At 37.6% G+C, this 23,905-nt stretch overlaps 1 protein-coding gene across 1 annotated transcript in view; it reads right to left on the bottom strand.

Moving 5' to 3' along the window:
- LOC117420633 (platelet-derived growth factor C-like) overlaps positions 1–23,905 on the bottom strand; it is a 134,009-nt gene that overhangs the window by 8,113 nt on the left and 101,991 nt on the right. Inside the window, exon 4 of the mRNA XM_034034136.3 lies at positions 5,646–5,853. Coding sequence (XP_033890027.1) covers positions 5,646–5,853 — 208 coding nt within the window. The remainder of the gene's footprint in view (positions 1–5,645; positions 5,854–23,905) is intronic.

Here is a 23,905-nt window from a genome sequence, read left to right as displayed (position 1 = left end):
CACAGTACTGTGTAAAAGTTTTAGGCAGGTGTGAAAAAATGCTGCAAAGTAAGAATGCTTTCAAAAATAGACATGTTAATAGATTATATTTATCAATTAACTAAATGCAAAGTGAGTGAACAGAAGAAAAATCTAAATCAAATCCATATTTGGTGTGACCACCCTTTGCCTTCAAAACAGCATCAATTCCTTCTAGGTACACTTGCACAAAGTCAGGGATTTTGTAGGCATATAGTCAGGTGTATGATTAAACAATTATACCAAACAGGTGCTAATGATCATCAATTCAATATGTAGGTTGAAACACAATCATTAACTGAAACAGAAACAGCTGTGTAGGAGGAATAAAACTGGGTGAGGAACAGCCAAACTCAGCTAACAAGGTGAGGTTGCTGAAGACAGTTTACTGTCAAAAGTCATACACCATGGCAAGACTGAGCACAGCAACAAGACACAAGGTAGTTATACTGCATCAGCAAGGTCTCTCCCAGGCAGAAATTTCAAGGCAGACAGAGGTTTCCAGATGTGCTGTCCAAGCTCTTTTGAAGAAGCACAAAGAAACGGGCAACGTTGAGGACCGTAGACGCAGTGGTCGGCCAAGGAAACTTACTGCAGCAGATGAAAGACACATCATGCTTACTTCCCTTCGCAATCAGAAGATGTCCAGCAGTGCCATCAGCTCAGAATTGGCAGAAAACAGTGGGACCCTGGTACACCCATCTACTGTCCGGAGAAGTCTGGTCAGAAGTGGCCTTCATGGAAGACTTGCGGCCAAAAAGACATACCTCCGACGTGGAAACAAGGCCAAGCGACTCAACTATGCACGAAAACACAGGAACCGGGGTGCAGAAAAATGGCAGCAGGTGCTCTGGACTGATGAGTCAAAATTTGAAATATTTGGCTGTAGCAGAAGGCAGTTTGTTCGTCGAAGGGCTGGAGAGCGGTACACGAATGAGTGTCTGCAGGCAACAGTGAAGCATGGTGGAGGTTCCTTGCAAGTTTGGGGCTGCATTTCTGCAAATGGAGTTGGGGATTTGGTCAGAATTAATGGTCTCCTCAATGCTGAGAAGTACAGGCAGATACTTATCCATCATGCAATACCATCAGGGAGGCATCTGATTGGCCCCAAATTCTGCCCCATTATTCTGCAGCATGACAACGACCCCAAACATACAGCGAAAGTCATTAAGAACTATCTTCAGCGTAAAGAAGAACAAGGAGTCCTGGAAGTGATGGTATGGCCCCCACAGAGCCCTGATCTCAACATCATCAAGTCTGTCTGGGATTACATGAAGAGAGAGAAGCAACTGAGGCTGCCTAAATCCACAGAAGAACTGTGGTTAGTTCTCCAAGATGTTTGGGCCAACCTACCTGCCGAGTTCCTTCAAAAACTGTGTGCAAGTGTACCTAGAAGAATTGATGCTGTTTTGAAGGCAAAGGGTGGTCACACCAAATATTGATTTGATGTAGATTTTTCTTCTGTTCACTCACTTTGCATTTTGTTAATTGATAAATATAAACTATTAACATGTCTATTTTTGAAAGCATTCTTACTTTACAGCATTTTTTCACACCTGCCTAAAACTTTTGCACAGTACTGTATATATATATATATATATATATATATATATATATATATATATATATATATATATATATATATATATATATATATATATATACACAGACATGCTCAAATTTGTTGGTACCCTTACAACTCATTGAAATAATGCTTCATTCCTCCTGAAAAGTGATAAAATTAAAAGCTATTTTATCATGTATACTTGCATGCCTTTGGTATGTCATAGAATAAAGCAAAGAAGCTGTGAAAAGAGATGAATTATTGCTGATTCTACAAAGATATTCTAAAATGGCCTGGACACATTTGTTGGTACCCCTTAGAAAAGATAATAAATAATTGGATTATAGTGATATTTCAAACTAATTAGTTTCTTTAATTAATATCACACATGTCTCCAATCTTGTAATCAGTCATTCAGCCTATTTAAATGGAGAAAAGTAGTCACTGTGCTGTTTGGTATCATTGTGTGCACCACACTGAACATGGACCAGAGAAAGCAAAGGAGAGAGTTGTCTGAGGAGATCAGAAAGAAAATAATAGACAAGCATGGTAAAGGTAAAGGCTACAAGACCATCTCCAAGCAACTTGATGTTCCTGTGACAACAGTTGCAAATATTATTAAGAAGTTTAAGGTCCATGGAACTGTAGCCAACCTCCCTGGGCGCAGCCACAAGAGGAAAATCGACCCCAGATTGAACAGAAGGATAGTGCGAATGGTAGAAAAAGAACCAAGGATAACTGCCAAAGAGATACAAGCTGAACTCCAAGGTGAGGGTACGTCAGTTTCTGATCGCACCATCCGTCGCTTTTTGAGCGAAAGTGGGCTCCATGGAAGAAGACCCAGGAGGACTCCACTTTTGACAGAAAAACATAAAGCCAGACTGGAATTTGCTAAAATGCATATTGACGAGCCACAATCCTTCTGGGAGAATGTCCTTTGGACAGATGAGTCAAAACTGGAGCTTTTTGGCAAGTCACATCAGCTCTATGTTCACAGACGAAAAAATGAAGCTTTCAAAGAAAAGAACACCATACCTACAGTGAAACAGGCTCGGTTATGTTTTGGGGCTGCTTTGCTGCGCCTGGCACAGGGTGCCTTGAATCTGTGCAGGGCACAATGAAATCTCAAGACTATCAAGGCATTCTGGAGCGAAACGTACTGCCCAGTGTCAGAAAGCTCTGTCTCAGTCGCAGGTCATGGGTCCTCCTACAGGATAATGACCCAAAACACACAGCTAAAAGCACCCAAGAATGGATAAGAACAAAACATTGGACTATTCTGAAGTGGCCTTCTATGAGTCCTGATCTGAATCCTATCGAACATCTATGGAAAGCTGAAACTTGCAGTCTAGAGAAGGCACCCATCAAACCTGAGACAGCTGGAGCAGTTTGCTCAGGAAGAGTGGGCCAAACTACCTGTTAATAGGTGCAGAAGTCTCATTGAGAGCTACAGAAAACGTTTGATTGCAGTGATTGCCTCTAAAGGTTGTGCAACAAAATATTAGGTTAAGGGTCCCATCATTTTTGTCCATGCCATTTTCATTTGTTTTCTTATTTACAATATTATGTTGAATAAAAAATCAAAAGCAAAGTCTGATTTCTATTAAATATGGAATAAACAATGGTGGATGCCAATTACTTTTGTCAGTTTCAAGTTATTTCAGAGAAAATTGTGCATTCTTCGATTTTTGTGGAGGGGTACCAACAAATTTGAGCACGTCTGTATATATATATATATATATATATATATATATATATATATATATATATTCGGTTTCTTATATGTGTGCTTAATCTGTTTGTTTCCATGTAAAAACAATTGCATGGGGTGACAGTGTAACTAGGCCTAGTGTGCGCTGTACTGCATTATATTACGTTGACTTTCTTTCTGCTTTAGACATAAAAAGAATAACCACATGATTGGATTTTGTTGTATATGCAGTCTGTAAAAGTACCGAACCTTCTCCTAAACTTGTGAATTTTAATTTATTTTTTTACGTATATATATATATATATATATATATATATATATATATATATATATATATATGTTATTGTAGAGCTATTTTAAATGTTCATTAAACCAGACTCTACTTAAAAAATGCAAAGAAAACAGCAAGTGCAGACACGGTGTGTATAAAATATATAGGATGGACCGGTCAATGGACTGGTCTTACTTAAGGATTACCGGACCTGTACTGGACTTCCATAGATTTGTATCGGACCACTCAGGGCGCCTGGTCTGGTTGGTATCGCTGGTTTCCAGCATAAAAAGTTATCATTGAATAAAATAATGTAATTGAAAGTCATTCAGCTATTAGACTACAGATATGGCCAAAAGGTAGAACATAATCTAGAGATTTTATTTAACATCATGTAATCAAAGAAACTACTAAATGATATCGCAAAAGTCTACCGGAAGCCATAATAGTAATACAGTATTTCATGTTAGATTTCAAAATATCACATTTTTTAATCTTTGTAGTTTTCCAAATATATGGTACACTACAAAGCAGTATGTAAGTAAATTTGTTAAAATAACATTATTCAGTAGGTTTCATTTGACTTTATGAAGCAAAATTAGTTAATTATATAGGGTGATGCAAAATTGTTGGCCATAAGTGTACATTTACAAATATGGAAATAGCTCTTATCTCCTAACACTGGCATCACTTCACAATTCACAGAAAGTACTTAAATCAAAACCTCTTTTATCCATTTGATTATTAACTTCTGGCATGAGTTCAAGAACCATCACATTTTATGTGGTTAAAATGTATATTTTGCCTTTCACATGTCATTACTTTGGAGTGGTATTTTCAGATTAGAATCTGACTCACAAGCACTTTCTAGGTCTTAGTTTTCTTTCCTGGATGATATCATTAATCCTATGAAGTCCAAGCTGTGACGGTTTGCTTTTTCCCCAGAGTTTATGTTGCTTGCATCACATAAATGTTTTTCTGTTTCAGTGCAAAAGCATAATTCCATTTAGAATTGTTGCTAACATAGGAAAACATTTTGACACAACATTTTCTTGCAGTTTTTCTAGTGTTATCTCTAATGAGCTAAGAAGTTTTATACTTATTTTTACTTTCTCATAGTCACTACAATATTCTTTTTACATCTCCTGATGAATCATTTATTTTACTAATGCACAGTTCACTATGAATATTATTACAAAAGGCAGTCAAATAGAGCTGTACTGAAGAAGTCGAAAAATGGATGTCTTTAAAACTAAACTGTTTTGGGTTTAGGTATCTGCTGAATCTATAAATTGTGCATTTTCCTTGAGTCATTTTCTTTTAGAAAATTATTACATTAGATGTCAGTGAATGACTGGATAATTCGTTATGTAGTTCGAAATTGTTATGGATAGCTGTATACTTTTGCAAGGATTAGGGCTCTATTTTATTGATGCATGTTGTATTTATGTACAATTGATGTACAATGTAACATTATTTAGAAATTACATTTTTTAAATCGAGATTTGTTAGATGTTTGATTTTTGTTGGAACACATATCTTATTGACTAGACCCCACTGTCCCTTCAGGACTGGTGGCACAAGCAACTTCCGTTGACAGCAACAAGAGGGAGCTAGTATTTTGCTGGTGACAAAACAGTAACAAACTCAGTGCTAGCTAATCATATTTAATATTTGTGTCACATGGTAAAAAAAAGTTTCTGTCACAGATGCAGTTGATTGTTTTCCATGCACAAGATGACACCAAATAGGTTGTATTATAATCTTTGGGAGTCAGGCATTTGGATACAAAATTTAAACCAAATGCTTTGGTTTTGCTAAAGCATAATAAAGTGAATATAGGTGTGGAAGTTCAAAAAAACAGAGCTTACCTTTGTTTTGTTTAATATGTTCTTTAGGTTTGTATGTGCAAACGTAGTATGGACATTATTTTAAGTATCTCTCTTCAGAAATTGTATCATATTTGTACTGCTGTGCTTAAAGAATGTTTGCTTAACAAATGCAGAGAATGCAGAGGGCATTCCATGTTATGTTTAATGTTTCATGGGGGTGTCTGAGACTTAAAGAAATACGATTTCTACCTCTGGATTTCCTGGAATGGATGAAAGACTTCCCAAGCACATGCCATGTTGGCTTATGCAAGTCTTCGATATCCAGCCGCCATCTGTCAGGATCCAAGTACTTGATGACCTCCTCCACAGTGCTGAAGCCAGAGACTGCTTCATTTAGGAAGTCCACACTCTGCAGTGATGGTGGCAGCATTGAAGGGCCTTCTGGTTCAGGAAGGTTCTGTATTGAAAAACAAAATAGGCAGATGTAATATATAACCGGAAATAAAACTCCTTAGGTCTTCATTTCTACCCAATGATAAAGCCCACAAAGTGTCAAAAAGCTATGCAGCTCGTGACAAGCAGTAAACCCTAATTTAAATTGATATATGAGCTAAACCTCACTGTTTAAGTTAATTCTGGTTATACATTTCAAAACCATTTTGCCTTTTGGTACAGGTTAATGGTTGATTCAGTTTCTCTACTTTATGAATCAAAGAAGACTACAAAAAACAGGCACTTCTGTAGATCGAAGATTACTAAATCTATGCTCACCTGTTGCTGGCAAGAAACAACTGTTGTTGTTTATTTTGGTGCTGATTTTCTGTGATGCCAACAATCTGACTTGGTTGTCTTTTATTTTTTGATCTTGATGTAATTCCTACAATCTAGACCAGTCTGCCCTACTTGACAAGTTTGTGAGAACTCAAGGAAGAGGTTTCTATGTCTACATATGATGGATTCTTTGTGTGTGCATGTGACAGAGAGCGAATTAATCCTATTCAACAATCTCCCTCCCGATCTGTGAGGGCGCTGTTTAACAGGAACAGAGTGCCTCGTACTGGTTGGTCTGGCAGTTCATTCCAGGGTCAGTCGGAAGCCAGCCAGCCAGGAAGGGGGCGGAGTCACAATGCCCGAAGTCATCGCCCTAAAGCGGTACGCAATGTGTCAGTCACGGCTTGGAGGAGACGTGACTGAACTAGCTATCGCAGGGGGCGTGACTAAGGGTATAATTGGGGATGTGACGATGTAATCTGTTCCTTTGATGTGGTTACGAGATTGACCAAAAAGGAAACGGACTGTGTAAAAACCAATTGTGAGTGTTAAGTATTTTGTTTGTTTTGTGGAAACTAACTGTCTGTATTTGTCACTGATAGATGGCTAACACGACCCGGGAGATGTCTCTACAGGCCAGCATCGAGCCCGGGACTACACTGCACCACTTATCACTGTAATTACCTTGCACCGCACCTGCACTCAGAGCACAGAGTGTCAGGAGAAGTGGCCATGTCTGTGTTGTGTGTTGTTTTGTGTATTATTATTTCGGGACTTAACCCCATGGTTTAAATGCTGGCAATACCCATTGTTGGGTAGAGTCAGCATTATTATTTCACAGTTTCAAACAGAGAACAAAGGAGAAAAGAAAGAACTGTTTTGAACCGTAACTTTGTGTCTGTCATTGTTGAAGCACCTGTATCGCCTATTCACCTGAGCACTGCAAACCACACGTTCACAGTGCAGTATTTATAATCGTGAGTAAGTGCATTGCAATCATAGGCATTTAATGTCATGCTTAGAATGTATTCCAAACATACTCTTAAATGGTTAGGAAATATTGATTCCTCGAGTGGCTCTCTGGGTAAAAGCTCAGCCGAGTGGTGTGCAGGGTGAGTCATACAGCGCAGGTTCGCGTCCTGGCTGTGCGAAGTCATCGGTCTTCGCTGGGGAGTGTTGCACTGGCTCTGGCACTCCCATGGGTTAGGGAGGTAAAAAAGGTCAGCGACTTTCTCCTCATCGCTCTATAGCTAATCCTGCTGACCAGCGAGTTTAAAAGGGTTGGCCTTTGTCCACCAGAGGTCGGTAGCTCGCTGATATCCATTCTTGAGTTTCTGGGTGTAAAAGAAGACGCTTACTCGGTCGTAGGATGGGAGGACGCCCACTAGATATTGTTAAGTATGAAAGTTTACTTTTGCTGTGCTTATCTTTGTTTTGTCCATGTTTCACCTTTTCTTGGATGTAATGTGTAGTGTCCAGGCCTGCTGAGGGGGGTGGAGGGGTGGGGGGAGGCAAAGGGGGCAATTGCCCAGGGGCCCGGCGATCTTAAGGGGCCTGGGCAGATGGGATAGATATACGTATTTTTCATTTAAAATTAAGATTTGCAAAAAAAAAAAATCCGGTTTCCTGCTGCTGCTGCCCTGTGCAGAGCGCTGTAACAGCGCTGCCATAGATATACATAATAATACACTAGATGAAACATCACCGGCATTCCACTCTACACTGTGTTATAGCTGCTGCCCTCCCCCTGCTGGTCTAACAGACCGTCAGCAACAGCAGCCTGAGTACGGTATCTAAGCGTGACGTCTCAACTGAAATTTGGTATTGCGAATCAGCCCTGTTTTATCTTATTAGTCATTATGGAATACAAACATAAGTCCGGAGCTCAGAATAGGAGAGACAAACAAGACAAAGAAGCTCGACTTCAAAAAAGACCTAGTAAAGAAGATCAGGCAGAACCGCTAACCTATGACTCTGTTAAAATGACTGATTTAAGTATAAAAACAGACCAAGCTAGTATTGTTGAACGGGAAGAAAGACTCGATACAAACGAGACTGGCAAAACAAACACTGTTGAAAGTAATATTACACTTCAAGAGAATGAAGGCTGTGGATTTGATATTGAGCTGTTATCAAATACTACGCTATCTGCAACTCTGATAGAAACTGTTTTTCGAAAAGGGCCATCTAGGCATCTAGACACATTTCCCGATGACGGAAAAAGGAAGTTTCCAAATTCCATATTAAAATCAACCAAAAAAAAAATGGAGAAGTTGCTGACAGGGACTGGCTTGTGTGGAGTGAAAGTGCAGAATCGCTCTTTTGTTTCCCGTGTAGATTATTCAGTTCAAACCCCGTTTCTTGCAAATCGGTTTTGGCAAGTGACAACGGCTGGAAAAAAGATCATGGCGCCAATTGTATCATAAATTGCTTGCTCACGAAGTCAGTGATCATCACAAGCAATGTTATCTGAAATGACGAGATTTAGAGAGAAGACTTGCCCAAGGAACTGATATAAATTCACAGCTAGATAAAGAAATAGAAGCTAAAGCGAAGTACTGGAGGGATTTGCTAAACCGAATTCTGTCAGTGACTCTGTTCCTGGGTGAGAGAGGACTTGCTTTCAGGGGAACTTAAATAAAATCGGAAACAGCAATAACGGTAATTTTCTTGGAATTATTGAATTGCTTGCCAAATACGATCCAGCACTAACCTCATTATAACTGAACTTGGAAAATACAATATCCCATTGCAAGACTGCAAGGGTCAGGGGTATGGTTCAAATATGGCTGGCAAGTATAATGGTGCTCAAGTCATTATTACTGAAATTAATTCTCTCGCCAAATTTTCTAATTGTGGAGCTCATAGCTTAAATTTGTGTGGCTCAAATGCTGCTGAATGCTGTGATGACATGATAACATTTTTTTGAATCATACAAAAAATCTACAATTTTTTTGCTCACAGCCCTCAACGATGGGAGATATTGCAAGAAAAGATTGGATGTTCATTGCACAATCTCTCTCAGACTAGATGGTCAGCTCGTATGGAAAGTGTTAAACCAATTGCAAAACATTTGCCACTAATAAAACATGCAATTATCAAGTGCCAGGAACTAAATCTGTCTTCTGAGTGCAAAACAGAGCTAAAGGGAAGTCTTGACGTTGAAGTACAAAACATTGACTTGATTGAGGAGCTTAAAGAGTTACGTGATCAGTGGGAAACTCTTCTTTTAGAAGCCAAGCATGCAGTCGAAGCATTGTCAACAGACCTGCCAACCGAAACTGAAATCCCTGTGAAGCGCACAAAAAAGAGAAAACAGTTTCACGATGAAACACCAGAAGTCCAACTGGGAGAAGTGAATGAGGAGGGGGATTTTAAAGTGAATGTTTTTTACATGCTTGTTGACTGTGGTTAACACAGCGGTTTGTCTTGGCCAAACATATCAATAATTCTTTCAGCTTTTTGTGGTTATTTTTGGAATTCACTGATACTAAAATTGAAAACTTGTGTTCAGCTTTCTGCAGAGAATATGACAACGATGTACTGTATCCACGGACATCATCGATGAGGTGAAACACATGAAATCAATTTATAAGGCAAACTTTGGAAGTGCACCTATCAAACCACTAGAACTGTAAAATAAACTTCATGAGCTTAAGTTGGAATGTCTTTTTCCTAATGTCACTGTAGCTCTGCGGATTTTCTGTACCATACCCGTCACTGTTTCTGAAGCCGAAAGATCTTTTAGCAAAATGAAGCAAATCAAAAGTGTACAAAGATCAACAATCAGACAAGAAAGACTCAATGGTCTTGCTCTTCTTGCTACTGAGCATGATCTTGCCAGGTCATTGAACTTTCAATACATAATAGATGATTTTGCTGCAAAAAAATCAAGAAGAGTTGCATTTTAGGACCCCTTCCCCATATTATGTGAGTATTTTACCTTTTTAAATTCCTGTTTTATTATTGTATTTTTTAACTTTGTTGGTCGTATTCAGTCACATTTTGGATATAATATTTTCATTCGTTTTTTTGCTTGTTTATTTTTAGGTTACACATCATGAATCACGATTTGGTGTTTAATTAGCCTAATTGATGTTTCGGGTGTTTTCTTTGAGCTTTGTGCTTCCACAACTTATGCATATTGGGTTCTAATGTGTTATTTAGGATAAAAAGTAGTGTCGTAATCCTCAGCCGTCCCTTTCTAGGGGGGCCTTTGACTGTTCTGCCCTGGGGCCAAGAATTGCTGTCGGCGGGCCTGATAGTGTCTTAATTGTCATCTGCAAGAACGCATCCAGTTTGACAAGAAATACAAGCACTGATGTATCACTATTGTAGAACAGTTTGTTTCAAGTTTTATTTTAACTCTTTAGGGTCTGCCCAATGTTAAATATCCCACTGGTCACCTGGCTCTTTAATTATTTTTACTCAGGCACTGTGAGAGAAAAAAAGTACATCCATTATCCAGAATTGAAGCAGTATTCAAAATTGCATGTGCTGCTCAATAAGCTCTAATTTCACAGTGCACTTGTACATGAAAATGCACAAAAGCAAGATCACAGATTAAAAAAATAAATAAAATACATCATAGTATCGAAAACTGTTTAATGATTAATTGTTTCACAAAAAAAAACCAACTAAAAGCGTGATGGATAATGAAATAAATTTTAACATTGAAGAGCTGAGCTTTGTGTCAGAAAACTGGAAATATGATGGGTAAGTGCATTAATTTATTATATATATATATATATATATATATATATATATATATATATATATATATATATCAAATGGGAATTGATTTTATTCTTAATACAAGGACGGTAAAATGCGACTGACGTGTATCCGAGTGCTGACTGTAGTAATTTTTTTATATATATATTTTAAGGTAATTATTATGGAGATTATTAGCTAGACATGAAAGTAGATGTTATTTTTTTTATTTTATTAGATTGTAGTGTTTTTTGGTCCTCGCATACAAGCTCAAAAAATGTAAACAATTTATGTTTATGATTTTATGTAGCTTACACCTTATGCTTGAAAAGCATGTATCCTACTTCTTCAAGTGATTTATTGTGTGAATACTTTCTTTTAAAATAAATTACTATTTTTCATTTACAAAATCATATGCACACACAAATCATGTACACTGTAAAATGGAGTAATCGCATAGCATAGTTGTCAAGATGTTTTGCATTGTTTTTGTTTTGTTTTGTTTTGGTCCTGTGTTCACCCACTCCCTCTTATAAATGAATGTGTCCAGTTACTATCCTCATTGAATAAAGCTGCTTGTAACGATTTACTTGTAACCAGTGGGTCCTCAAATTCGCAAAAGTAAGAACTTGAAAGAGTGCATGTACTGGTTAAAATATTTCTATACATTTATCGGATTACAGCCAAATCCATCTGTAACATCTGTATGGGGCTAGGAGGGTGCAATACAATTTTGGTGAAGATTTGTGCAAAATGAAGCCATTTATTGTGTTCATCATTTAGAGCAGGGGTTCCCAAACTTTTTTTACCCAAGGCCCACTTGTTCACTGAATTAGGCACTGAGGCCCACTATTAGCACTCCTTGGGAAAATGTCAAATTAAAAACATTTTATATGTTTAAACCTCTAACATTATAAATAAACCTCATCTAAACTGTCTTTTATTCATTTGAATACATATTGTGAAAGACGGAAATCACATATGCACTGAGTGAAACACTTTTAGTAAATAAAATAAATTGCAAAAACTAAACAGCCGTTTTTTATCAAATCTTTAAATTAGGCACGTGCGTATAATTGAAAATTTTAGAAATGCAGTTATTTTTTCTTGGTCATCAAACAAGCGCAGCTGCTCCACTTAACCAAAAGAAAACTTATGAAAATAAATCCATCTGCAGCGAAATTTGAATGTGATTTAGTGATTTTTTTTTTCTTTCTTGATACCAGTATCCCCCCCCCAGGGCCATGCATCTGAAAAAGTTTTATAAAAATGTTTGTAATTCTGTATGGTAATTGCAGCTGTGTCCTCCAATTCCAAGACTGGTATTAATTTTAAACAACATGACATTAAATTAAAACTATGTAGGTCATATTGCCTTATTTTAACAATACAGACAGATATGCAATCTAAGTAATTGCTTTAAGACTACAATTTCAGAGACACTTTGACTAGTCTTTCGAAACAATATTCCTTAATCAAGGTAAATTTTTCAGACTCTAAATGAATAGCAACACCCATCAAAGCAGTAAGCCTTAACACATTTGCTTCAAAGAAAGCCTCTTGACAAACCTGAGAACGATCCAGGCTCTCTGGCCCCTCAAAGGTCCTGTAAGGACTAATAGAACCATAGTAAATGATAAAGATATTTAAGAAAATGAAAAGATTTAAAATAAAATAGGTAATACGTAAAGTCCACAGAAAAAAAAAAAACACTGATACCAACTAATGATAACCCGAACCAAACAAATCAGTAATAAATAAGAGAACATTAAGAATAACAAAAATTAACTAAATTAAAGCCCTCATCCACCTTAACTGAACCTTGATATGTCCTATACCAAAATAAAGCAGATACAAGTAAGACCTAATATAAACAGTGACATGGCAAGTTACATTTCCCTTAAAAAGTTATAAGCACTAATTTTTAAGATCATTCTTAAATTCATTCAGGCGCAAAAGAGACACCACTTAACTCCTTTTAGCACTAGGGTGTGTCAACTCTGATAGTAACTAGTCAATCAAGAGATTTCTCCTAACCCCCTTTGATAAAGACCACAGGAGAGAATTAGCAGAATAATTGGTTTCAATATATGGTTAGAGAATAAATGCAGAAGGGAGGGTTTGGGGTTTATAGATAACTGCAGCAGCATTTGGGGAAAAAAAGAGTGTTACAAAAAAGATGGATTACATCTTAATGATAGGGGAGCAGCTGTATTGTCACAGAGCATAGAAAGAACCCTTAGGAAGACCAGAAAGGATTTAAACTAGGCCGGGGGGGGGGGGGGGGGGAACCAAAATCAAGTTCTAGTAATCATGGGTGATTTCAATATAAACTGGGAAAATCCAGTAGGTTGTGGTAACGTAGAAACTAAACTGTTTGATGCAGTAAATGACTATCGTGGGTCAAAAACCAGACAAGGGACAGGGCCATTTTAGATCTGGTGTTCACAAACAACCAAGACATGGTATGTAACATAGAAGTAGTAGAACCACTGAGGTCAAGTGATCATAACATGGTTACTCTCGAAGTTACCTGGGATTCCAGGCAAAAGGCTGCACAAATTAAAGTGTATAATTTCAGAAGGGTTAACTTTGAAGGGATGAGACAGGAACAGAGAAATAAACTGGGCAGGGAAATTGTTATAATGCCAGACATACTGGACAAGTACATACCTAAAATAAAAAGACCAGGTTTTAACAAGCAGTCACCAAGATGGTTAAACAGATAAATAAAAAATAAAAAGACAAATGTATATGACTTACAGGAAAGATGGAGGAGCACACAACTGGCAAGACTACAGGAGTATGCTTAATAAGTAAAAACGCTTGTTAGGAAGGCCAGAAGAGATCTGGAGAGAAATATTATCAGTGATGCTAAACAAAATCCTAAAAAAATTCTTCCAATATTGTTAAAGTAAAAGGTTAAGGTATTAAGGGATGAATATGATAACGAGGTTTATGAGGACTACAAAAATATCTGATGTATTAATGTTTATTTTTATGTTTTCACCAGAGAGGATATAAATAATATGCCACCAATGCTGCTCGTTTGCACACACACAGGTCTTGAAGATTTCAGCATCAGTGTATTAAATAAGCTACAGGAGCTAAAAATAGAAATAAAAAATCACCAGGTCCTGATATGATTGCTTAAGGAAACAAGGGCAGAAATAAGTAGACTGTTCTATAGAACAGACTGGAAGCTTACAAATGTTGTACCTTAAATTAAAAATGGGGATAAGACAGACCCAGGTAATTATAGACCTATTTGTGTAACATACAAAATGATGCAAGCAATATTAAGAGGTAAGCTTGAAGATTATTTATACAGCAACACTATTATAGGTGATAGTCAGTACGGGTTCAGAAGAAAGAGGTCATGCTTGACTAACCAACTTGACTTTTTGAGGGTGTTACAGCTAATGTAGATCATGGCAATGCTTATGATATAATGTCTCTTGATTTTCAGAAAGCCTTTGACAGAGTCCCACTGAAAGTAAATTAAAATCAGCAGGCATACAGGGGAGGACATGTAATTGGATACAGTACTGGTTAAAAAAAAACAGAAAGCAGAGAGTGATTGAGAGATGTAAAATCAGAATGGGGGGTGTACTTAGTTGTGTACCACAAAGGTCTGTACTTGGACCCTTACTGTTCCTCATTTATATAAATTACATGGACCAAGAGACACATTGCAAGATTGTCAGATTTGCAAATTATACCAAACTTGGGGGAGTGGTAGATTCAGAATCTGCAGTCCAGCTAATTCAAAGGGATTGGGAACTTTTCTCTACCTGGGCAAACTTGTGGCAAATTCATTTTAATGTTAAGAAATGTAACATATTGCATTTCAGGCGTAAAAATCCATGTTATAAGTATAAAATGAATGGGATGGAAATAGGGGATGTGGACTGGAAAAGATCTCAGGGTTTTAGTGGAGTCATCATTAAACGTATCTCACCAATGTGGTGAAGCAATAGAATGTTAGGCTATTTTGCAAACACTGTGGAATACAAGTCTAGAGAGGTTATGCTAAGATTATACAATGCCCTAGTTAGACCCCACCTAGAATACTGTGAGCAGTTTTGGTCACCTCACTACAAAAAAGACTTGAGAAGCTACAGAGAAGTGCAACTAGGCTGATCCCTGGACTTAATGACATGAGCTATGAGGACGGGTTCAAATAAATCAATCTCTTCAGCCTAGAAAAAAGAAGGGAAAGCGGGAACTTGATTGAAGTCTTTAAAATCATAAATGGTATAAAGTTAACCCAAGACACTACTTCAAATTTAACAGAGACAAGAACAAGAGGGCGTCGTGGAAGCTGAGTAAAAGTAAGTTTAAAACAGAAGTTAGGAAGCTTTTTTTGCAATATTTGCAGAGAGTTATAAAGGCATGAAATAGCCTACCAGGTGAAGTAGTAGGATCTAAAACACTGGGATAATTAAAAAAATAATAAAAAAAGATTAGATTCTATGCTTTTAAATTAATTCCCCCAGTAGAGGAAAATGGTTTGCTAATAAAGGACGAGCCTTGATGGGCCGAATGGCCATTTCTCATTCTCAAACTTTTCTGATGGTCTTATGTTCATAGAAACAAGAGCTTTAACCACTAAAATGTAGCTTCAAAATGGCTTCCAAGCTGTTCTTGCTGCACCATGGTCTTCAAACTGCTCCAAGGAGGAACTCAGTCTTTTACCTAAAAAGATGCTAACTATACAACGGAAATGTATGTACACTTCTACATAAGGTTAATGCTTGTTAGGATTACCTAAAAAAAGAAGTATGCCCTGTATTAATGTATAATGTTTGTTTCAAAGCTGTTCTAGAAATAACTAGTGCATATTTTGTTGATCTGATTGCATCCAGTACAATTTAATTTGTCATTAAGAAACTATGAAACAGTTCTATTTTGGTAACTTATGGCATTCATTGCAATGTCATTTTAGAGAATATCTTACATGTAATACTATGGGAGTTAATTTGCTACATGCTATAGTACTGCAAAATAAATAGTTAACTACAAAAGAGTTACCATTGTACTAGTGGAGTAAGGAGACTATCTTAGATACGGAATCAGTTATTTCAGGAATGGAGGAACCACAACTTCAGTGTTTGTTTTTTGTTAGTTTGTTCATGGGGAACTAAGGAAGAGTCCTTATTGTAAACTTACTAGTTTTAAGCTAAGTGATTTTGAGAGAATCTATTATATTTAATTCTGTAGAACTTGCTTTGACTAATTACTTGAATGTTATTATTGCTTGTTTTGTCATGTTGTACAAATAAATCATTATATATATCAACACACACACACATATACAGTGCCTTGCGAAAGTATTCGGCCCCCTTGAACTTTGCGACCTTTTGCCACATTTCAGGCTTCAAACATAAAGATATGAAACTGTAATTTTTTGTGAAGAATCAACAACAAGTGGGACACAATCATGAAGTGGAACGAAATTTATTGGATATTTCAAACTTTTTTAACAAATAAAAAACTGAAAAATTGGGCGTGCAAAATTATTCAGCCCTTTTACTTTCAGTGCAGCAAACTCTCTCCAGAAGTTCAGTGAGGATCTCTGAATGATCCAATGTTGACCTAAATGACTAATGATGATAAATAGAATCCACCTGTGTGTAATCAAGTCTCCGTATAAATGCACCTGCACTGTGATAGTCTCAGAGGTCCGTTTAAAGCGCAGAGAGCATCATGAAGAACAAGGAACACACCAGGCAAGTCCGAGATACTGTTGTGGAGAAGTTTAAAGCCGGATTTGGATACAAAAAGATTTCCCAAGCTTTAAACATCCCAAGGAGCACTGTGCAAGCGATAATATTGAAATGGAAGGAGTATCAGACCAGTGCAAATCTACCAAGACCTGGCCGTCCCTCTAAACTTTCAGCTCATACAAGGAGAAGACTGATCAGAGATGCAGCCAAGAGGCCCATGATCACTCTGGATGAACTGCAGAGATCTACAGCTGAGGTGGGAGACTCTGTCCATAGGACAACAATCAGTCGTATACTGCACAAATCTGGCCTTTATGGAAGAGTGGCAAGAAGAAAGCCATTTCTTAAAGATATCCATAAAAAGTGTCATTTACAGTTTGCCACAAGCCACCTGGGAGACACACCAAACATGTGGAAGAAGGTGCTCTGGTCAGATGAAACCAAAATCGAACTTTTTGGCAACAATGCAAAATGTTATGTTTGGCGTAAAAGCAACACAGCTCATCACCCTGAACACACCATCCCCACTGTCAAACATGGTGGTGGCAGCATCATGGTTTGGGCCTGCTTTTCTTCAGCAGGGACAGGGAAGATGGTTAAAATTGATGGGAAGATGGATGGAGCCAAATACAGGACCATTCTGGAAGAAAACCTGATGGAGTCTGCAAAAGACCTGAGACTGGGACGGAGATTTGTCTTCCAACAAGACAATGACCCAAAACATAAAGCAAAATCTACAATGGAATGGTTCACAAATAAACATATCCAGGTGTTAGAATGGCCAAGTCAAAGTCCAGACCTGAATCCAATCGAGAATCTGTGGAAAGAACTGAAAACTGCTGTTCACAAATGCTCTCCATCCAACCTCACTGAGCTCGAGCTGTTTTGCAAGGAGGAATGGGCAAAAATTTCAGTCTCTCGATGTGCAAAACTGATAGAGACATACCCCAAGCGACTTACAGCTGTAATCGCAGCAAAAGGTGGCGCTACAAAGTATTAACTTAAGGGGGCTGAATAATTTTGCACGCCCAATTTTTCAGTTTTTTATTTGTTAAAAAAGTTTGAAATATCCAATAAATTTCATTCCACTTCATGATTGTGTCCCACTTGTTGTTGATTCTTCACAAAAAATTACAGTTTCATATCTTTATGTTTGAAGCCTGAAATGTGGCAAAAGGTCGCAAAGTTCAAGGGGGCCGAATACTTTCGCAAGGCACTGTATATATATATATATATATATATATCAACCTCAGGCCAGAACTTAACTCAAAGGGGAATCAATAGCTTCCTATTTGTCATAGCATATCAATCTGATGTTATTTTTAGAGGATGACATCGCAAAGGATTTATATACTGTAATGAACTAATTGTTAAACTCCTCCAGGTTTCTTTTTTCTGCCCTCATTTCTGGTTGTTTTCAATCCCAGCAATTAGAACATAAGAAAGTTTACAAATGAGAGGAGGCCATTCGGCCCATCTTGCTCGTTTGGTTGTTAGTAGCTTATTGATCCCAGAATCTCATCAAGCAGCTACTTGAAGGATCCCAGGGTGTCAGCTTCAACAACATTACTGGGGAGTTGGTTCCCACAATTCTCTGTGTAAAAAAGTGCCTCCTATTTTCTGTTCTGAATGCCCCTTTATCTAATCTCCACTTGTGACCCCTGGTCCTTGTTTCTTTTTTCACACTGAAAAAGTCCCTTGAGTCGACATTGTCAATACCTTTTAGAATTTTGAATGCTTGAATCAGATCGCCGCGTAGTCTTGTTGACCTTTTTTTATAGCTTCCCCACATTGTCTAGATGAAGACATTTCTGAGTCAACATAAACTCCTAGGTCTTTTTCATAGATTCCTTCTTCAATTTCAATATCTCCCATATGGTATTTATAATGCACATTTTTATTGCCTGCATGCAGTAATTGCTAGAGTTAACAATGAAATTACCTTCCAAATTATTATTTTTTTTTAACTCTTCGGTAGGGGTAATTCGGACCTGCCCAGTCCTCTAAGGTTCTAAGGCAGAATGTGTTTACTTTGCAAGAGCAGGGTGATGTATTATCCTTTGTTCAAACTCCATCCAAAAAGCAGTGCAATGTATCACAGTAAGAGAAAACTTGCACGCAGTGATGGTAAACTTACTTTTTTTGTGTTAAACTATCAGACCTATATATATGTCCTTTAAGTAATAACCAATTTTTGATTAGCAAACATCACTAATGACTCTAGCCTTACTGTAAGTCTGATAGCCTTTGTGCACACAATAATGCATCTGGAGTAGAACCAGGGTTCATTCAAGGCTTTGTTCCATAGACATGTTCTGAACTGTTTAGCATACTTAAACGCATTTTAAAAAGTAACTGACGCAACAGTGCTCCTCATTATAAATGAATTATGACTGAAATGTAGTCCATTCCATAGACCAAACATCACAAAATAAAACAAAAATCAAAGAAGCCAGCTCTTGTTTTCCAAGTTGAGTACTTGTCGGCCAAGCAATATTCAACAACACAAGAGAAACTCAACAGCTCATATACAGTACTCATAATGCCCCTAAACTCTTTCCATACTAAGTAACAAATAAGAGAACACTGATTAAGCAGTGCCAGTGTGTATTCTAAAGAATTTAAAATGGGCACACATATAACATATGATTAGTGCTACTGGTCTGCTGTTTTGAGTGCTATAATCTTTCCTAGACTTATAAAGCTCTCAAATGTTAAGAGTTAATTAGGTACAGTATGCTCCACAGCTATTATTAACTGTCTGTCCATTTGTCCATCTGTATGTCACACATACTGTACCAAGGTCTTAAATAGCACATATGCAATTTGTATTAAACTATTCATTACCATTCTTATTATATACTATTCTGTACAAGCTTTTTGTCATACTGAGCGCTCTTATTTTACATTTCCAGCCATGGCAGGGGATGCATGCTACTGTAATTGTTAAACGTCAAATTGCTCCATACTGTATCTAAATAAAAAAAAAAATTATTTTTTTAAACCACATCACTGGTCATCAGTTTTGATGGCTGAGAAGGGCTTTTTTTAAAATACAGAATATGATGCATCAGTTAATTCATATTGCTCAGGGCACATGAAACATTTAAATGAATTGCGTTTAACTGTTAAAAAAAAGTCACAAGGTGCTAACTGCTCTCTATTGTTTTAATCTTCCACCTTTCATAAATATGCCATGATAGGATATATGTTTACACTATGCTGAATGTGTAAAGGTCTCTGAGAAGCCTTTTCTAAAATTAAACCACTGAGATCGCAAAGAACCACCTTGCTGAAACATACAGTGTGACGTTAATGAGATGCATGCAAAAGAAGACCATGGATTAAATGCTCAATTCAGTGACAGTCTGATAAACAGTATGCCACAGTGCCAGATACTGTTGTAAGATAGATTGCCATGTCGTGTCATGTAGCAATAAAATGCTCATTTCCAAAAGTCTCACCTGTCTATAAGAAATGCCAGTTTTTTAAATGAACAACTCACATTCAGTCAGTCACCTGTCCACTAACTGTGAGGTACAAAAAATTATAAAAAAAACCCACAACCCCTCTAAAATCCAGGGCTCCAGACCAATTGCAGGAAATACACACAGGCAAAGTACTGCGGATGAGTCGCAAATGTGCTTGTCTTTATTAAATAATAGAAACAAAACAGTGGTCAAAACATACATATACAGTACAGTAGCAATTATTTACCTTTCTCACTCTCTGACTCTACTGTCTTACTTTCCACTTTCCAAACCCGGTCAGCAAAAGCTGCTGGTTTTTACAGTGGTCAAGGGATCAACTGGTTATCAATTACCTCATTTATCCCTCTAATACATTCTGCACAGGATTTCTAATTAGCATGGTTGACAGCCAATTTGTCAACATATTATTAACTGCTGACCATGCATTCTCACAGGATGTAGTTTGGCAGAGACAAGAAGCAAACATCGTCCCTGCCAACTACATTTAACTAAAATAAACACAAACACATTAAACAATGAGAATAATAATACAAATAAACACAGGGGCGGGGTGTACCCCAGCACCCCCCCCCCCCCCTTCCCCCCTTGGCCTTAACTCTCCCCCATTAAAATCCCAAAAGTCCCAGGCTTTTTCCTCGCACAGGAACAGGTGCAATAATGGCAACAACAAATCCACGGGGGTCAACAGCAAAGGACCACTAGGTGGGACCCGGCCTCCTGCCTGCGGAGGTGGCAACAGCATGCCTCCTATCTGCAGAGGCAGCAACAGCAGCTCTGGCGGCCACGGTATGATGCCCTCTTGCAGTGGAAACGCTGGCAGCGAAAAGGCTGACAGCGGTGTGATGCCCTCCTCCAGTGGCAACGCTGGCAGCTGGCAGTGGAAATGCTGACAGTGCTGTGAGACCCTCCTCCAGTGGCAACTCTGGCAGTGGAAATGCAGACAGTGGTGCAAGGCCCTACTCCAGTGGCCACACTGTCAGGCTTTACATGCGCTCTCTCTCTCTCTCTCCACCTCTTGTACTATTTTTTTATAGAGGTTTTTATAGAGGTCGAGGGATTAACTGGTTATCCTTTTTACTACATTTCATTGTTATTGTTTTCTATATTTAAAGTTTCGGGGCATTTTGTTAATGGCACATTTGCATCACACAACCCTTTTTGTTTTTCGTTGTTCTGATTCTAAATTTCTTGAAAGCACCAGTTCAAATTTTAAGGTCAATATTTACAGAACAGTACTCACACACATTTGGTCACCATGCTGCATGAAACTGGAGCTACCGTATTTTTTCATTTTCTGCTGGTTTTAATACAACATCTCTGGACTTCCAGACATTTGTATTCGATCGGATTGTCACCATCTTCCTTGCATTTCATTTGAAAATGTGATATGCCAGCTTTCTTCTTTTATTTACATACCAATGTCACAGCACATTCATAAATACTGATACACATTTTTAAAAAGCGACATCATTTTGGAGCCAGAAAGATAGTTGCCATAATCTTTTTTTTTTTAATCTCATTTGCAACCATTTTAGTCGCAGTCTGGAGACCTGAAAATTAACAAATAAATACATGTGAAAATAAAATTGACACGTAATACAGTCGAATGGAATCAATATTTTATCTTGCACTGTCTACTATTCTCCCCAAAGTCAGAATCTAATTCCCCAAATAGACATAAATTACACACATTAAACTATAAGCTTGAATTAGTAATGAACTCACTCATCAACACAGTATGACTTTCATAACAAAAAATCTTCATGTGATGTGCTACGCAGCACAAGACTGACAAAAAAAAGGTGTTTCTTCAGAAAAAAAAAACATTCAGCTTATCAAAAATGAAATATTAGAAATTCAAACAATGTAATTGATGTGTTTGTTTGCTTAGTGCCACATAGAGCAGCAGTGTGGAGTAGTGGTTAGGTCTCTGGACTCTTGACCGGAGGGTCGTGGGTTCAATCACAGGTGGGGGACACTGCTGCTGTACCCTTGAGCAAGGTGTTTTACCTAGATTGCTCCAGTAAAAACCCAACTGTATAAATGGGGAATTGTATGTAAAAATAATGTGATATCTTGGAACAATTGTAAGTCTCTCTGGATAAGGGCATCTGCTAAGAAATACATAATATATAATCAATTTATTTGATTTAATCTCTGGGTAATAGATTTACTCTATTACGGGGTAAGTAATTCATCCTTTATTCTTCTAATAGGATGGCTTGATTTTACCATTAGGGTAACCGTAGATAAACAGACATCTAGCTGTCTGCCTCTTTCTCTGCCTCCATTGATCATTGCAGAAATATTTATACTGTGTTGTGTTGTTTTTTTTCCTTTTTTGTCACATTCGCTGATATACTGAGAATCCTTTCACTTAACAAACCCCACAAAATATTTTTCAACAATGCTTTAGAATTTGAATTGGTTCAAATAAAAATAATTCACAATACAGTTACAGTAATACACTTTCGGTAATTACAGTGCACAATGACAACCTTACATCCTTTGATAACATTTTATTTAATCAAGTGTGACAGACAGCGAAGGAATTCAAGCTTTAAATCTCCCTCCTGAACAGAAAGGGCGCTGTGTAAGGTTGGTGGTATGCTTCCTCCTAGATGGACAGCCTTGACAGTAGGCAGAAACTGGAAGGTGACCATATTAGGGGGAGCGCGTAGCTGCACATACACGGAAGGAGGAGTTTTATGGTACAAAGGGGAAGCAGCTACGTCAGTACGGCCCCTTACGCTGAAACGTGATTTCACAGCCGGAGAGTGTGTTTTGTTGTTTTGATTTTGCTTGTCTACTGCAGAGGAGGAGTAAGGAGATCGGGCACTGCACCTACTGAGCCAGCACATTTCCCAGATCACTACCCCACTGCACAGCATTACACGGACACTCGCATCACTTTCCATTTCCCAGATCACTACCCCACTGCACAGCATTACACGGACACTCGCATCACTTTCCATTTCTCAGATCACTACCCCACTGCACAGCATTACACGGACACTCGCATCACTTTCCATCACTGTTTCCAAAGATATCCATCTCATGGGTCATAATAAAACACAGCTTTATAGATTGGCCTTTATGTTGTTTATACTGTTGCAGTGAAGTGCAGCTTTTCAAGATACAAATAATTACTTGTATGGGAATAAAACAAATGTGAAAAATATTCCTCCACAGTTAAGCTTTGCAAGTTTTCACTAATTCCTTTTCTACCATTCTTTAATCATCAGTGTTTTTCCTGAAAAAAAAAAATAAAAAAACATTCACCCTTATCTTGTAGTTGGCATATGCTTACTTGGTTTATATATATGTTATTTTTTTGTTTTGGATAAGGCATGTTATCAGAGCAAAATATGTCAATATATTTAATAGTGGCGTGACATGTCTGTACCTTGCTATTGGCTTCTATTGTTATGAACTTTTGGCTGATATCATAGCGGAATTTCCCCACATTTTTCATTTGTTTTGTTGTTTTTAAACTGAAGACACATATGTGGAAAATGTATAGTGTATGATCTGAATTGCCATTGCTATTTGCATTGCATACTGTATATAATGTGTAAATACCTGCTTCACTGCTTACAAGACATATTGGTTGATATTTGAAGATTATGGAAAACTATATCAGGGGTGCAAATAGTTTTGAAAATGAGTGCTAAACTGTTTTGAAAGTTTAGCACCAGAGCGCTTACTGGTGCTAAATTATCAAACCCTGCCCTAACCATGTCGCCCTCCCCTGCGCTTCAATGAGTTTTATGAGGAAAAAAGAAAAAAAAATGAAATATGTCTC

This window comes from Acipenser ruthenus, chromosome 1, assembly GCF_902713425.1.
Source record: "Acipenser ruthenus chromosome 1, fAciRut3.2 maternal haplotype, whole genome shotgun sequence".
NCBI classification, from domain to species: Eukaryota; Metazoa; Chordata; class Actinopteri; order Acipenseriformes; family Acipenseridae; genus Acipenser; species Acipenser ruthenus.
This window is presented reverse-complemented; position numbering and strand designations above follow the sequence as displayed.